We start from the raw sequence: 17,777 nt of genomic DNA, 5'->3' as shown, positions 1-17,777 counted from the left end.
CACCAGATATGGCTCCAGCCGACTTTTTTATTTTTCCTAAACTCAAATTACCACTTCGTGGCACCCGTTTTCAATCGGTAGAAGACATAAAAGAGAATTCGCGGCGAGAACTGACCTCAATTCCGGAAACAGCGTTTAAAAAATGTTTTGATGATTGGATTATTCGTTGGCGTAAGTGTATCGTTTCTAAAGGAGCATATTTTGAAGGTGATAAAATAAATTTGGATGAATAACAAACAGTTTGTGTATTATTGATCTTTTCCTGCTACTTTCTTGACAGAGTAGTATAAGTAGCCGATAGCCGCTAACCAAAAGTGATGGTTCGGTCATGTGGAGAGGATGAATGAAAGCAGGTTGACTAAGCAGATAAACAAGGAAAGTGTGGAGGGAAAGGTCGGAGTGGAAAGACCTAGACGATCGTATCTTGATCAAATTAAGGACGTCCTGGTAAAGGGTTAGGTCAAAAGTACCCGAAACCGCCGAGCTTGCATGAAGAGAGTTATGAATGTGGATGAAGCGAAGGAAGTGTGCAGAGATCGTGGCAAGTGGAAAGAGGTAGTCTCTGCCTACTACCCCTAGTATGTATGTATGTATGTTACCAGATCCGGCAGGCCGGTGTAGACGTGGGTCTGCAGCCGGCCGGGCCGCAGCAGCGCGGGGTCCAGCAGGTCGGGGCGCGCGCTGGCGGCCAGCACGGCTGCGCGCGCGCCGCCCTCCGCGCCGTCCAGCCGCGCCAGCAGCTGGTTCACCACGCGGTCCGTCACGCCGGTCGAGTCGTGGCCGCGCCTTTGGTTACGATCGATGTTTATAGATTGAATGACTGACTTGAGTCATGAGACAGTAAATAATGTCTGTATGTAATCTGCTGCAAATAAGCACTGCTGCACTATTATTATCACCCACACAAAGGTTCTCTGCTTAACCCAATGGTAGACTGTAAGATAATGCTATTAGCATTAAGTCCGCTGATTAACTATTGTATCTACTTTACAAATAAATTGACCGAGTTCACAAGAGCCGTGTTATGTGAATTATAGATAAATACATACATAGGTATTTACATAAAATCACGCCGTTCTCCTATTCAATAATCTGCTTCAATAAAAAAACAATATGGTTATCTGTGAATTATAGATAGATTATCTTTAAATGATAGATCTTTATTGCACCGTAAGAGTAAAACATACAGAACAACATAAAACAGATAGAGATGGTAGGTACAATGCCGGACTTATCGCTAATGCAATCTCTTCCAGTTAAACTTTGTTTTTTTTATCGTTATAATTTTCCTTAAGTTACTTAATCTATATATATAAAACTCTTCCGTTACTGAGTGACTGACTGACAGACAACGCACAGTCGAAACTACTGGTCGTAGACAGCTGAAATTTGGAATGTAGGTTCCTTGGGATATGTAGGGGAGCACTAAGAAAGGATTTTTGGAAATTCAACCCCCAAGGGGGGGAAAAGGGGTAAAAACGTTTCTATGAAAAATCTTATTCCTTGGGTTTATAAACTTGAAACTTGGCATGAACACGTACATAGGCAAGTAAATATGTTTGACATTATAAGTTTTTTCAAACTACCCTCCAATCGTGATTTAGGGGGTGCGATTGGGTGACTGATTTATTAACGCACAGCCGAAACCGCTCGGTATAGGAGTCTGAGATTTTGAACAGAGGTTCCATTAGTAACATAAGTGAGCACTAAGAAGGGATTTTTGAAATGTCAACCCCCAAGGGGGGGAAACGGGATAAACTGAGCCGGGGCTGCGGGAAAGAACGCAAAGGGCAACTGAAGGAACGAGGTGGGTTTTAGTCAGTAAAAGTCTGACACTCCCTTCCGTTCCACCCAGAGCGGGAGAGGTCATTTGATGATTTCCCATCCTTAAAAAAAAAGACTTTGTATGACAACTTTCAGTCGTCTCTTTAACATACATAATAACATACATAATTATGTACATACATGCATAACATTAATAACATCACGCCTTTAAATCCCTATTTTGTGTTAACACTACCCATACAAACAGCTAAAAGGAAACAAGTGAAGAGACGAAATTTGTCCGCATCCATTTTCACCTAAATTCTTAACGTTAATGAGATTTACTTTTTATTATCAGGTCAACCTAATAGCCTCACATGTACGTATAACTTCGTAAGAATTTTCTTTCAACTCCTAACCGTTGAGGAGTTGTACCTTCCATCATCAGCTCATTCACATGGGATGATGACTATCAGACGCAAATACTTAAACAGAAGGAAATCCTGTAAGGCCTCTTCGTCCTATAAATCCTGTTTTTTTTTTCTTTTGAGACGATGATTTTGTCTCGCTTTACTTTTTCTATATAGATTTGTATGTATACTAATATTATAAAGAGGAACAATCAATTTTTTTATATGTTTGTTTGTTTACACATGTAATCGATAAACTCCGAAACTACTGAATCGATTTCAAACATTCACCATTAGAAAGCTACATCATCCCTGAGTAACACAGGCTATATTTAATTCCAGTTGTAACAAGATTTCAGCCTGTGGAAGAAAAAGCCCTGTCGAGATCATTAAAAAACGCTATATATAACCGAATTACACGTGGGCGAAGCCGCGGGCGGAAAGCTAGTAAAATTATAATTTAATTAGCTACTTTATCGCATTGGGTAACACTATAATGATAGGGTTGGTTATTGTTAGTAAATAAATAAAAAAAAATATAAATAAATAAACAACCACAGTGAAGAATTCTAACTATTGGAACGACAAGTCATATAATTACGTATATTTGTAAATTGACGTCCGGTGAAAATGCTGCAGTGTAATTTCCGCCGCTTCTTCCACACATACGCTTTGGAAGAGGTGATAGTTTTAATCAGATTAAAGTGATGTGACTTCAATAAGTGATACATTGTATCCAATTTAAAAAAATAAAATCACGCCTTAATTATAAGAAATATATAATATATTTGGCGTAAAAATTTAATCTTAAAAATCACGTTATTATGTTATTAAATAATTAATATTGTTTTAAGACCTTGTCATCGTCGAGACCCATTTTTTCCGTTCGCCTCAGTCTCTTAGTATCAGTAAGAAAATCATATACACCCAAGATTCAGAGGGTCGGTGGTCGAATCGGTAAAACTGCTTACTTGAAATGATGCGCAGAAAGGCACAGGTTCGAATTCCATCAGGGCAATGTACCAATGACTATTTTCGAAAGTTATGTTAATTAGTTTGAATACTAGCCGATGGGAAAACGTCGTGAAGAAACCTGCACATTCAAGAAACTGGGTATGTAACCATGATCGATCTTATATGGGTTAGGTTTTCCTGCAAAGATTGTAGAAGTCGCCTCGTGTTAAAACCTGGCTCACCCAATCCAGGATACACTGTCATAAGCATACCCCGGACTCCTCTCCAGAGTGGTGAAGATGCAACCGGGACTAAACGCCAGGAGGAAGGAATTGTAGCGGGAGTGATGTTCGGGAAGGCGGTTTCAGGCACTTTCTAAACTTGGGACAATTTTTTTTTTTTAGCCGATGGGCTAGAAAACTGTCATTATTTGAATCGCAATTCCTCCATAAAGCCAGACATCTAAACGTCGCTTTTCAGTCTTTTCAAGACTGATGGCCAGGTCTACCCCGTAAGGGATAAAGACTTGATTATATGTATGTATAAAGTGGCTCTGTCTACCCAGCAAGGGGTATAGACCGCCACCAATGGGAAGATCTTCCGCCAGGCTGGTGTTATGCCTGGGGAACCGCGCGACAGACGATGCTGTGTCGAAGGTTGTAAATATTCTCCAATCCGTGAAATCTTTGATTTAGACACAGCGCTGTTATTGGCTAATAGCGTCGCGTGATTGGCTGTTCGCTGTTGTGACTTGTGACGTAGAGATGTCGCCACAGAGTGGTCGTCAAAATTACAAGACCATTTTCCCCATTTGAATATCCCTTGCGGGATGGGCAGAGATCACAGTCCCGAAAAGACCGAAAGGCCACGTAAGGTTGTAGGTTGATACAGAAATTAACAATAAATAGAAATGAGAGGAAAAATGTCATGAACCTGCGACTGAAAGAGACCCACTTACAATATTGCCACTTACTTGGGCGCCAAGCTGTCAAACTCGTCAAAAAACAGTATGCACGGCCGCTTCATGTCCGCCCTGGTAAAAAAAAAAACAATACATTTGTTGTGAACTATTTTTATAACAACCTTTATTGTATAATGTTTGCTTTCATTTTTTATGTCTGTCACTAATGTCATATAAAAATTACCAATTCGACTGTTCACAAGTTTTATCATTATTCATTATAATATCCAATTTTATTTAATCTAATCATACAGTCCACCTTTTCACAACATTTTTTGTGGTGGTGGACTGTATGACATAAAAAATAAAAGCAAACATGATACAAAAAAGGTTGTTATAAAAATAGTTCACAACAACATTCATTTTTAAAACCGCGCAAGGAGGGTTCCGTACCATCATCACGTCTCTCTCTCATCTCTGCGTGTTCCCGGGTGCACCCTCCACAGAAGTGTTTCGGGGCCCGGGGTCCGCCTTCCGACTTTTCTCTCTCCACTCGGTTCGGTTTTCGACGTCCTCGGATTTCAGTCCATTGGTTCGCATATCATTTTTTGCGACATCCAGCCGTGATCTTTTCAGCCTGCCCCTTCTTATAATAAAGGAATAGTTATTTTGGGCAATATCGAAGCCCTCAAGAATGAATAATTTATTCCGGTTTTTTTTTCACATTTTCCATTATTTCTTTGCTCCTAATAGTTGCAGCGTGATGTTATATAGTCTAAAGCCTTCTTTGATAAGTCTTGAAAAGACTGATTGGCCTCTCTCAGACTCTCAGCTGTTTGGCTTAGTGATAGTATTGAGATTCAAATAGTGACAGGTTGCTAGCCCATCGCCTAAAAGAGGAATCTCAAGTTTATAAGCCTATCCCTTAGTCGCCTCTTACGACATCCGTGGGAAAGAGATGGAGTGGTCCTATTCTTTTTTGTAATGGTGCCGGGAACCACACGGCACATCATATACCTACTCACTTGTCAAAAACATCCCTCACAGCCTTCTCACTCTGCCCAATATACTTGGACAACAATTCCGGCCCCTTAACCGTGATCATGTTCATATTGGTCATTTTGGCCAAACACGACCCTATGTGGGACTTCCCCGTGCCCGGGGGCCCGTACAGCAGGATCCCGGACGACTGAGACGGGAACAATGCGGGATACTGTGAGAGAGAGAGAGACGCAATGTTAATTTTGGCAGTTCTCAAGCTCAGACGCTGCTCCATATATATACTAAAGATTATATGTATGTACATGTCTTTACGTATGACATACATATAGTCACGTCTATATCCCTTGCGGAGTAGACAGAGGTAACGGTCTTGAAAAGACTGATAGAACACGTTCAGCTGTTTGGCTTGATGCTAGAATTGAGATTCATATAGTGACAGGTTGCTAGCCCATCGCCTGAATGAAGAATCCCAAGTTTATAAGCATATCCCTTAGTCGCCTTTTAAGACATCCATTAAAAGGGATCGACTTGTCCAATTCTGTGATACAATAAAATGTGTTTGTTAATCAATAAATAAAACATATAGCTATATCTTACCAAAATAGGCCAGAATATGCATTCAGTCAGTTCCTGTTTGACCTCATGCAAGCCTCCCACGGGACCCCAGACATCGAACGCACTAGATTTTTCCATTTCCATCGATGATTCTTCCAACAATCGAGGCTTGCCATCGTCTGGATTCGATTCTGCAGAAAATTTAAAATAAAATGGGTGTGACATACGGACGGACAGACAGACTGACATGAGCAACCTGTAAGGGTAAGTAAGTAAGTAAATGCTTTATTGTTCACTAAAGAAGTACATTACAAATATAAAACAGTAGGTAGTACAGTACAAGGGGCGAGTTGAGGGTACCCGACCTCGAGGCAGGTCCCCCATGAGGTGGACAGATCAAATAAAATCAGCACTAGGTGACCCTCTCTGTGAATGCTCCAGAAAGGCAGCGATGCGCGACGAGTGGCGAAGGACGTAAAGCGAGCCACTAACCCTTCTGTACGACCACGACCACTCTGACAAGAGTGTAACGCATAAGAAGAAGAGTACAGTACAAAGGAGGTCTTCGCTCCTATGAGTAAAAAAAATTGAAATTGAAAAATAAAATTATTATATAATAATAGTTGCAGCCTGATGTTATATAGCCTACATTCTTCCTCGATAAGTGGTCGTCTATTCAACATATGTATGTATTTGTATGTTTATTCTATGTATATAGTTAACCAGGCGCGGTAAATTTTTTCATGAAATTTTCATGGTAACGGCTACAACAGGTATGTTAATTTTAATTATCGTTAAAGTTCATCAACCAATGTTGTGAAACCAAAAGATATGACACTTGTTAAGTTATATTTAAGTGTCCCATAATCTATACCAATATTATAAATATTATAAGTTTAAACTTTACTAATATTATAAATGCTATAAAGTTTGTTTGTTTGAACGCGTTTATCTCAGGAATTACTGGTTCTAATTGAAAAAATTTTTTTGTGTTGAATATACCATTTATCGAGGAAGGCTTTAGACTATATAAACATCACGCTGCAACTATACAGGAGCGAAGAAATAATGAAGAATGTAAAAAAAACGGGGAAAATTACTCATCCTTGAAGGCTTCAATGATGCCCAAAATAACTATTCCACGCGGACAAAGACGCGGGCACAGCTAGTAATGAAAAAATAATTGAATTTGAACATGATAGGAAAGAACGACAGTAAATTTAAAAGAACTTACTCTTTTTTTTCACCGCCTTGAAAACTCTTCTATTGAAATAGTCTATGACATCCCTGACGGTAGAGCCGGCGGTGTCCATAGACAATCGGATGACATCGTCGTCTAGCACCTCAAACTCTTCGCGGATCTTGTCGTTAATAAGATGTTTGAATAGTTCCGTTCTTTCTTCCTGTGGAGAGAGAAATGTTGCTTAAAAAAAGTTTATAAACTAATATACCTTGAACACATTGTACAAAATTTATTTCATGATAGTTAAATTATGTTGTTCTTATTATTTAATCATACATACATATATACCCTCGCGGGGTAGACAGAGCCAACAGTCTTGAAAAGAATGATAGGCCACGTTCAGCTATTTGACTTTAAGATAGAATTGAGATTCAAATAGTGACAGGTTGCTAGCCCATCGCCTTTAAAAGATGAATCCCAAGTTTATAAGCTTTTACCCCTTAGTCGCCTTTTACGACATCCATGGGAAAGAGATGGAGTGGTCCTATTCTTTTTTCTATTGGTGCCGGGAACCACACGGCGCATATTATTTAAATTTCATATAAATCAATTAATCATAACAATGTATTCTCTCGTCCACATTTCTATTTAAATATGGATAAATGTAAGTTGACGTTATTGAAAAAAATGCTGCACTGCAGTTTGTTACCGTATCTTCTGTACTAAGGTTTTGGAAAACTTAGTCTTAAGTAATTTATTTGACGCCAACCAAAAACAAAAGATATGACAATCATTAAGTGATATTGATATGTCTCATTATAAAGAATAAAAAAAAAACAGTTTTGACAGACCAAAAGTTCAAAAACCTGGTTTACTACTAGGTTACCTGTTGCATTTCCTTTATATCGAAATGCGCCGTGAACAGCGGTCTCCCGCCGAACTGACTGAGGGCGGGATGCAGGGACTTCATACTGGCTGCTGTCATTAGCACACACACGCCCGAACATGTCCGAAGTGAATGCTTCATCACCACTGCTAGTCTAGAATAATTATTGTTTACATCATTTTTAATAAATTGTACTCTTTAAATATTATAAATTTTCAATAAAGAATTTACAAAAAAAAACTAATCAATGCCTGTACCTAGGAAGTATAGTCGCAAAGTTAGTTATTCACAACAGGAGACAAGAAGAGAAAAGAGGAGAGAAATAATCAAATTAAATTACTAAAAAAAGAAATAAAATAAAAATATTTGACAATAAAATATAACCATGGCAACCGTTGCTATGGCGTCGCTATAAAGAGAAAGCCTTTTTTAAAACTGTTGGTGTTTCATATAGGAATTTATGATTGTTTAGGATATTAATTATAAATAAAACACATTTTAGCTTCGCTTGCATGATGACGCAATGCCCAACTGATTTATTGACTTGTATGGCCGTTACAACTGTTAGTCTATCTCTCTTGACAATGACATTGACACTAATATGACACATCCCCCCCTTATGTTATTTATTTTATTTATTTTTAAATTATTATATACTAATATTTATTATCTATTTTACTATATTATTTTAAATCAAAATCTTCCAAATAAACTGGTTTTCTAACAACTCTACCTGCCCTAGTGACTACATCATTACTGCCGGCTGTACCCAACTCTACACTTCTTTGAGATACCCCTGGGTCATCTAACACCACCGGAGTCTCCCCCCTTGTAGCCTCACCTGGTATACTACCCCACAAACATTCCTCTTTTTTAATAAATTTGTTTTTACTTTTTCTTATGTGTTTCTCATTTCTCCTGACTAAATTTCCCTTATCATTCATAACTGTGAACGATCTAGGACCATTTCCTTCTTCCATCACTTTACCTGAAGACCAATACTTGTTATAAGGTACATTCTGTATAATCACATCTTCCCCTTTTTTAAAAGACCCTTTCAATTTAGAAGTTTTATTATAAATGGTCCTAGATTTTTCATTATTTTTTAACAATTTTTCTTTAACATCTACACACAACTTAGATTTCAAAAGTTCTTTTGAGCATGGTAAGTTTGTTCTTAACAACCTGTTCATTAACAACTCTGAAGGAGAATAATCTAAATTTGCCACTGGACTGGTTCTATAATGCAACATTGCCAGATCAAAACTGGTACCACTCTCTTCACATTTTTTTAACAAACTTTTTACAATTCCAACTGCTTTTTCTGATAAACCATTAGACTGAGGATAATGAGGACTAGACATAATTAACTCAATGTCATTTTTTAATGCAAATTGCTTAAAATCAAAACTACCAAATGGCATGTTGTCACTGACTATATATCTTGGAAATCCATGAGTACTGAAAATTTTCATTAACTTTTGTATTATAATTGAAGCTGTTTTGTTTTCTAACCATACCATTTCAATCCATTTGGAAAAATAGTCTACCACCACTAAGAAATCTTTACCTGCATAGTGACCTACATCCATACCTACTTTACTAAATGGCAAATCCGGAATCTCATGAGACATCAGAGGTTGTTTACAGTTAGATACTCTATATTTTTCACATGGTTTACATGATAATACATAATTCTCTATGTCTCTCGACATTCCTGGCCAAAATAAAACTTTTCTTGCCCTCTTTTTACATTTCACAACTCCTGCATGACCTGAGTGCACAATACTTAATAATTCCTTTCTTAATGATCTAGGCACTAACACTCTATTCTCAAAATATACAATATTATCTTTTACCATTAACTCATTTCTTAATTTAAACAACTTTTTTAATTCTGTACCATATATATTTTTAGCATTTTTGGGCCACTCTGTATTAAACCAAGTCATAATATGTTGCAAGTTACCATCCTTCATTGATTCCTGTTGTAATTCTATCAGTTTCCTTTTTGAAATTTGTAATTCACCCTCTAAACCGTACACAGTTTCTGAACTCACACAATGAACTAATTCTTTTAATGTATTTTCTATCTGCCCGTTAGTGGTATTATAATGTCTAGATAGATAATCAGCTACAAACATTCTAGATCCCGGAATATACTTTATTTCAAAATCATATTTTAACAGTCTTAATACCATTCTTTGTAACCTAGCTGAGATTTGATTTATATCTTTATTCATTATGGCAACTAAAGGTTTGTGGTCTGTTTCTACAACTATTTTACGCCCATAAACAAATTGATGATATTTTTCCATAGCTAAACAAATTGCAAATAGCTCCCTTTCTATGGGTGCCCATCTTTGTTGACATTCTGTATAGCACCTAGAGTAAAAAGAAACAGGTTTACCCTTCTGTAACAAACAAGCACCCATACCACTTTTAGAACTATCACATTGCAATGTTAATGTACCATCTTTTTCTAATATTGCTAAAGTAGGTGCACTGGAAATTTTACATTTTACCTCTTGAAATGCTTTTTCTTGCAAACTACCCCAGTCCCACAACACATCTTTCTTTAACAAATCTCTAAGCGGCTCTGTTGTTTTTGAATAATTTGATATAAACTTACTTAAATAATTACACATTCCTAAGAACTTTTGTAATTCCTTAATATTTTTTGGTTTTTCTAAATCAACAATGGCCTTCACATGCTCAGGATCTGGTTTAATCCCTGATTTTGATAGCAATAACCCTACATACTTAACAAACTCCGCCCTATATTGAACTTTATTCTTATTAAACTTAACATTAAACTTTCTCGCTCTATCTATTACCTTACTTAAAATTTGATCATGTTCTGACAAACTATCTCCAGCTATGATTATGTCATCGTAGTACACATGTACTCCTTGTATATCACTAAAAATAACAGTATTTAACCTTTGCATTACCTCGGGAGCAGAGGATATGCCAAATGGCATCCTTTTGAACCTGTATCTGCCAAAGGGTGTACCAAATGTACACAGCTTTTCCTCATCGTCCAAGGCTACTTGAAAAAATCCATCCTTGAGATCTAATACTGTGAAGACACCTTTTCCTGCAAGTGAGTTATAAATTTCTTCAGGCGAAGGGATTTGATAATTTTCTCTTAAAATAGCTTTATTTAATTCTTTTGGATCTAAACATAACCGAAGAGACTTATCTGGTTTCTCCACTATAACTAAATTATTACACCAAGTGGTAGGTCCCTCTACCTTTTCAATAATACCTCTACTTTCATAATTACATAAAGTTTCTTTCAACCTATCTTTTATCACCTGAGGTACCCTTCTAATTGGCTTAACTACTGGTTGAACATTTTCTCTCAACTTTATTGTATATGTTCCTATGTTGCCTAATCCTGAAAACACATCCTCATTAATTGCTAAAAATGTGCTTTTATCCTGTACAACTATATTGTCTACTTTATTAATTAAATTAAATTTTACACAATCTGGCAACCCTAACACTGGCTGAACCTGCATATCTACCAAACAAAACCTAATACAACCTTTTTGTCCTTTAACAATACAATTTAGTTCAACACTTCCTGATGTTTTTACCTCTTGACCATTATAAACTACCAGAACCGTTGGCTTTCCTAACATATATTCTCCCTTTGTAATTTTATTAAATAACCTAAGCGGCATAACATTACAATCTGCTCCAGAGTCCAACTTAAATTTTATATTATAGCCTTCTACACTTATAACCTCATGCCATTGTAACTTACTTAAACTACTTACTGAATATGGTCCGAATTCCTCACTACTACTGTCCTCACTATTATTTGACTCCTTCACTCCTTGTACTTTTTTATGTAACTGTTTCGTTGTGCCTGGTTTTTCTTCTTTTCTATTTTTGTATCGACACATTACCGCAAAATGATTGAATGTTGAACACAAAGCACACTTCTTTCCATACGCAGGACAATTTCTATATTCATGTTGTCTTCCACATCTATTACAATGAAACATCTTCTGCCGATGATCCTTTTTAGCCAAACTTTCCTTCATGAAACTTATTTCCTTTGCATTACTCTCCATCTCCTTTATTTGTTTTTTGCTATTTTCTGCTGCTTGACATAAATTTATCGCCTTGTCTAATGTTAAATCTGCTTCCCATAATAATCTTTCCTTGAGACTGACGTCTTTTACTCCTATTGTTAACATATCTCTTATCAATCTCTTTTCTTCTTTAAAATCACAGATCTTAGCTGCATTCCTAAGCCTTGTAACAAAACGATCTACTTTTTCCTCTTCCTCTTGCCTTAAATTGAAAAATTTGTAACTATTGGCGACTGTGTTATTTTTGGTACCAAAGTGATTGTCCAGATTTTCCTCTAATTCCTTCCAACTCTTTATCACTCCTAATCCATTGTACACATCCAGCATCTCGTCTCCCGCACATGATAGGAAAACTGCAATTTTCCTTTCATCCTTTTGTTTTTCCAAGCCTGTTGCTACTAAATATAGGTTGAATATCTGCTTATACTTTTTCCATGAGTCTCCATCAATTATTGAATATCCCACAGGCGGCTTTATGGATCCTACCATTATTTTTTCCATTTTGTTGTCTTCCACCATCTTTTATTTCTAAGCACCGCTTAGCAAACCTCAAACTGAAGTACATGTAGATATTTTGTTACTAATCTTATTTTCTTTTTGTTTTTTCCCCCTTAATACAACACTAAGTATCTTTTTTAAATTGTTTTCACCTGACACCATGTTTCATATAGGAATTTATGATTGTTTAGGATATTAATTATAAATAAAACACATTTTAGCTTCGCTTGCATGATGACGCAATGCCCAACTGATTTATTGACTTGTATGGCCGTTACAACTGTTAGTCTATCTCTCTTGACAATGACATTGACACTAATATGACACAGTTGGAAAGGCATAAAGCGGGATGGCTCAATGATAAATCTACCAGCTTCTTAACTATTGATAGCCCGTCGTCTAAAATGGAACGTTGGATGCAGTCGGCTCTAACATAGCGTGATGGAAGTCATTGGGACGGCCTCTGTGGCGCAGCGGTAATACGCTTGCTGTGACACCGGAGGTCCCGGCTTCGAATCCCGGTCAGGGCATGATGAAAAACGAACTTTCTCTGATTGGTCTGGATCTTGGATGTTTATCTATCTAAGTACATATTTATTATAAAATATATTATCGTTGAGTTAGTATCTCGTAACACAAGTCTCGTACTTACTTCGGGGCTAACTCAATCTGTGTAATTTGTCCCGTATATATCTACACTAATATTATAAAGAGGAAAACTTTGTTTGTTTGGTTGTAATGAATAGGCTCAAAAACTACTGGACCAATTTTAAAAATTCTTTCACCATTCGAAAGCTACATTATCCACGAGTAACATAGACTATATTTTATTTTGGAAAAAATAGGGTTCCGTAATATATATGGATTTTTCGGACACAAACTGAAAAAAATCAACCAAAAAGTTACTTATTTTGCGTACGCTGCCTAAACTACAAAAGATAGAACCATAAAATGTTTTAATTAATTGTAGATCTTATAAATATCTACAAAAAAGTCCGCGACACACTATACCTATCTATGTCGAGTGAGGCACAACAACCACATTTTTATTTAAAAATCTTGAATTTTTGTTGGTCTACATTTAAACGCGTTTTTTTTACTCATGCTATTAATCCTTATCAAAATAAATAATTTCATCAATAAGTACAGTTTATGTAGATAATATTTGGTCTTTGAATGATTAAAATTGGACGTTTGGTTTTGAAGTTGTGGTGAAATTAAAATATTACGATTTCTGCTGCATCGCCCGGGACTGCAGGCAGAAGTGACACTTTTGCCGGGAGCAAGACTTAGTTAGCCACTTTGCGGGCGGTCCTTTAGTTAGTTCTAATAGAGATATATTTAGTATCGGCTGTGCATCCGTGCGAAGCCGGGGCGGGTCGCTAGTTTATTTATATTTATATTTTTAATCTATTTATTTATCAGATGAAGCGAAGGATGTATGCAGAGGTCGTGGCAAGTGGAAAGAGGTAGTCTCTGCCTACCCCTCCGGGAAAGAGGCGTGATTTTATGTATGTATGCATTTATTGGGGAAGCCTATGTTCAGCATTGGACGTCCAACAGCTGATGATGATGATGACCTACCTTTGATAATAAGCAATATCTTGAGGCGAAGCACCCTCTACATTGGGCGGCACCAACGAATCCACATCGTCACATATGAGCAATGCTGGACTCCTCTCCTGGCACATTAGTACCGCCTTCCCGAGCACCTCAGGGATGTCCTTTCGGCCCTTCAGCGACCGACAGTGGAGGATGTGAGAGTAAACCGTCAGTTCCTTTTGGACTATGTGGCAGAGTGATGTTTTGCCTGTGCCATTGAGACCTGTCAAAGACATTTGAAATATAAAACAAAAGAGATATAAATGTTGATTGAAATAAAAATATTACTTGAGATTAATAATATATAATATAATAGATACGGGACAAATTACACTGATTGAGGTTAGCCTTGAAGTAAGTTCGAGACTTGTGTTACGAGATACTAACTCAACGATACTATATTTTGTAATAAATACTTATGTAAATAAACATCCAAGACCCAGGCCAAACAGAAAAAGTTATTTTTTCATTATGTCCTGACCGGGATTCGAACCCGAGACCTCCGGTGTCACAGACAAACGTACTACTGCTGGGCCACAGAGGCCGACAAATTAATTTATTTATTATGCCTGCATACCGAAACGTTTTGCCTAGTATATAATTAAAAAGTTATATTCAAAACAAATCTTTTCCTCACATTAAATATAAAGTAAATAAATAAATAAAATAAAATAGTAATAGAAACAATGTACAGTAAACGATAGAATACATATAACTTTCGGATATTCATTCGCATAATAACGTCTATTTCCCTTGTGAGGTAAACAGAGCTAGCAGTCTTAAATATATCATAATAAGGCTTAATGATAGAATTTAGATTCAAACAGTGACAGGTAGCCAGACCATCGAATAAAAGAAGAACCTATGTTTATTAGCCTATCCCTTAATCGCTTTTCGCGACATCCATGGAAAAGAGATGAAGTGGTCCCATTCTTTTTTATATTAGTGCCGGGAACTCCACGACAAAAATAATTAAGTTGCCTACAATAATTTAAAGCCTCATACTATTAGTTGCAAGTTTAAAAATACGAAATGATTTAGGAACTCACCCGTCACTAAAATGTTGCTTTTGATTTCCGAAACACCTTTAAAACTAGCTTCTCTATGAATTTCAAAATATATATGCGATAAGACCTCTTGCACCAAACATTCCACAGACTTTATATTTCTGCAATAATTCTTATAATCATACTCCAATTTTGACACAGACGGTTTCGGGAGCTCCAAGTCAGAGTCCGTTAAACATTTGGCCGACAGTGTACAATGTCGGAAAGACTCCGAATTCAACATGGTATACTTCAAATTATCCGGTTTCAAATTCAATTGTAAGAATCCGTTACTAATCTGTGTATTCTGCTTTAGCATACCGTGATTTATCAGAAACTTTCTGCCAGAATGTGTATTATCTATAACGCAGGTCTTGAACTTATCTATGACATCAATATCAGTCTGTGTTGGCTCTGAATATGTCACAATATCTATATGATCAGGCTGATTAACGTTATCCCCAATTATTGTCAAGATAATTCTTGTTCCGTTTTCAATATTTATAATTGCATTTAACGATTTCGGTATTAATAAAGTCTGTATATTTTTATGGTACACCTCATGGCACAAACTTCGAAACACAACGCTGTCTACGGGCACTATTTCTACGCACAAATCATCGATTTGGTTATTATCATTCTCAATGTCATTTTCACTGTCTTGTATCAAAAATGGTATATTCCTCATAGTTGCCAACACTGCAGTCAACTTCTTATACTTATCAGCTAATTGATTTTCGTGCATAAAAACTGTGTAAGGATGTATCAAGTTGCGTTTACCGTCACCGTCAATGGGGACTGCTCTTAAAACTAATCTTTCTGGCGCATTCAAATGTGGATGAAGCAAGCCTTTGTTAACTAAACCTATATTTTTGAACGTCTCAGTGTTTTCCGTAGGCACATTGGCGGGCATATTTTGCTTCATGCCTTGAAAGTTAAATGCATCCATTTTAACTACTATTCTACTGTGCGTGACTAAGAGGCCGGTCTGCTTGGGAGTAAAGATGACGGGCAAAGATGAGGATATCCAAACTATGGCCTTTTGGTTTGCAACCACTACTCTCAGATGATCTAAAATCCTTAATTGTAAAAGTTCTACATTGTGTTCCTGAAACAAAAGATAAATAACATATTGAGCATACATACATATATAAGTTATAACTTTTAAACTTTCACATTGCATAATATATAATACTATGTATATGAATATTACCTACAGGTATCTTGAACATTTGGAATCATGTTACAATGATCTGCAGAAAATAAATAAAATGTTTAAAAATAATTCAATACAAACAGAATATATACCTTTAAATAATACATATAAATATAGCTATCTCGCTTTTTATGAATAAATTATTATATTTAATTGTAAAAGTAACTTTGACATTACCAGGGCAGACAAATCTATACTAATATTATAAAGCTGAAAAGTTTGTTTGTTTGAACGCGCTAATCTCAGGAACTACTGGGTAGGCTTTAGGCTATATAACATCATGCTGCAAGTATAAGGAGCAAAGAAATAATGGAAAATGTGGGAAAAAAGGGGAAAATTATTCTTGAGGGATTCAATGATGCCCAAAATAACTATTCCACGCGGACATAGTCACGGGAACAGCTAGTCACATATAAACATTCTTCCATTGTAGATAAATGCTAGATATTATAAATTGCAAAGTCATACCAATATCTCCTGGTCATCAGGACTATCTGTTTCAATATATAGCTCCTCCAACACCTTGACATCTCCATATGGTGACGCAAACAGCTCCCACCCCTCCTCCAGGCCTATGAGTCTGCTGAACACAGGGTTACAAGCAATCTGACCTTCGGGAACATTGTTGCTGTACACTACCCATAGGAGAGTTTGTAGATTCCTCGCTATCACTTGGATACATTGACTCTGGAAAAGAGAGTTAGACTTAGTAGTACATAAAATAATAAGTAACAATAACCTATTGTCTAAAATGTTTCAGTACTTTATACCTATTATTTAATAACATACATACATACATAAAATCACGCCTTTTTCCCAGAGGGGCAGAGACTACATCTTTCCACTTGCCACGATCTCTGCATATTACCTTTGCTTCATCAGCATTATTAAAAAATTATGCCATTTAGGTAATCTAAATTTAAATTTTTTCATATCACTAATTTGATAAGCTCAAATTAGTGATATGAAAAAATTTAAAAATTTTATGTATTCCTGTTCAATTTTCATTCAATATCTATTTATTAATTCATCACATGATGATGTGATATTATAATCTAATTATATAACATATTATTATAACTTCTATGAGAAAAACAAACGCAATTACAGAAAGATTAACTTCCTAAGGTTACTCTTGTGTAGGAAGGAAATTTCATTACCTCTACATTTTGCGACTTTAAACTTAACTTTAATTTGATTAATAAGATAATAAAAATTAATAACCTGCTGATTATTTGTGCTATACATTGGACTAATGTACGCGAAGCATGATTTTTCATGTGTATAAACAACCTTGAGTTTCACACCACCCAACATGCTATAAAAGCTATGAAAACAACTTTGATAAAAATTAAAAAGCGATAATGTTTTTACAACTTAAGTAAAATGTTAGCATTACATTAACAGTTATAATAGAAGGTTTACAACATTAATTAAAATGTAAATAATACATATTTCTACGATTGTAATATATAAACAACAAGAATTTGATAAAAATCACTGTCAAGTCAACGTTAAAGATTGTCTTCGTCAATGTCAACTTGAAAGTTTCAAAAAATATTTAGAAAAAAAATCTGACTACACTTCGTTTTATGCATGCAGCAATGGAATTGGCTTCATACCTGAATTGTGTGAAGCCATTTCTAGTTTC

The 17,777-nt window shown here is 36.1% G+C and overlaps 2 protein-coding genes across 7 annotated transcripts; both read right to left on the bottom strand.

Moving 5' to 3' along the window:
- Window positions 1-560: 560 nt before the first annotated feature.
- Window positions 561-17,647, bottom strand: LOC106132192 (uncharacterized). 4 transcript variants are annotated; one of them, XM_060951458.1, is made up of 10 exons: window positions 17,287-17,647; window positions 16,595-16,813; window positions 14,914-16,018; window positions 13,847-14,087; window positions 7,656-7,809; window positions 6,821-6,989; window positions 5,629-5,777; window positions 5,055-5,242; window positions 4,102-4,161; window positions 561-786 (listed from the first exon to the last, which is right to left on the bottom strand). In XM_060951458.1, exons 1-10 carry the CDS (start codon window positions 17,404-17,406, stop codon window positions 576-578), a joined length of 2,616 nt encoding a protein of 871 aa, XP_060807441.1. In that variant the 5' UTR covers window positions 17,407-17,647; the 3' UTR covers window positions 561-575. The 4 variants fall into 4 exon arrangements, with proteins under 4 accessions (XP_060807441.1, XP_060807498.1, XP_060807562.1 ...); XM_060951515.1 differs by having other exon boundaries at window positions 17,351-17,647; XM_060951579.1 differs by having other exon boundaries at window positions 646-786; window positions 4,087-4,161.
- LOC132901738 (uncharacterized protein K02A2.6-like) lies at window positions 8,159-12,601 on the bottom strand. 3 transcript variants are annotated; one of them, XM_060951392.1, is made up of 2 exons: window positions 11,444-12,601; window positions 8,159-10,755 (listed from the first exon to the last, which is right to left on the bottom strand). In XM_060951392.1, exons 1-2 carry the CDS (start codon window positions 12,281-12,283, stop codon window positions 10,732-10,734), a joined length of 864 nt encoding a protein of 287 aa, XP_060807375.1. In that variant the 5' UTR covers window positions 12,284-12,601; the 3' UTR covers window positions 8,159-10,731. The 3 variants fall into 3 exon arrangements, with proteins under 3 accessions (XP_060807375.1, XP_060807284.1, XP_060807327.1); XM_060951301.1 differs by having other exon boundaries at window positions 8,159-8,388; window positions 8,435-12,555; XM_060951344.1 differs by having other exon boundaries at window positions 11,444-12,053.
- Window positions 17,648-17,777: the final 130 nt, after the last annotated feature.

This window comes from Amyelois transitella, chromosome 2 (assembly GCF_032362555.1).
Source record: "Amyelois transitella isolate CPQ chromosome 2, ilAmyTran1.1, whole genome shotgun sequence".
In the NCBI taxonomy this organism is placed as follows: Eukaryota; Metazoa; Arthropoda; class Insecta; order Lepidoptera; family Pyralidae; genus Amyelois; species Amyelois transitella.
The sequence above is the reverse complement of the archived record's forward strand: the minus strand, read 5'-3'. Positions and strand labels throughout refer to the sequence as shown.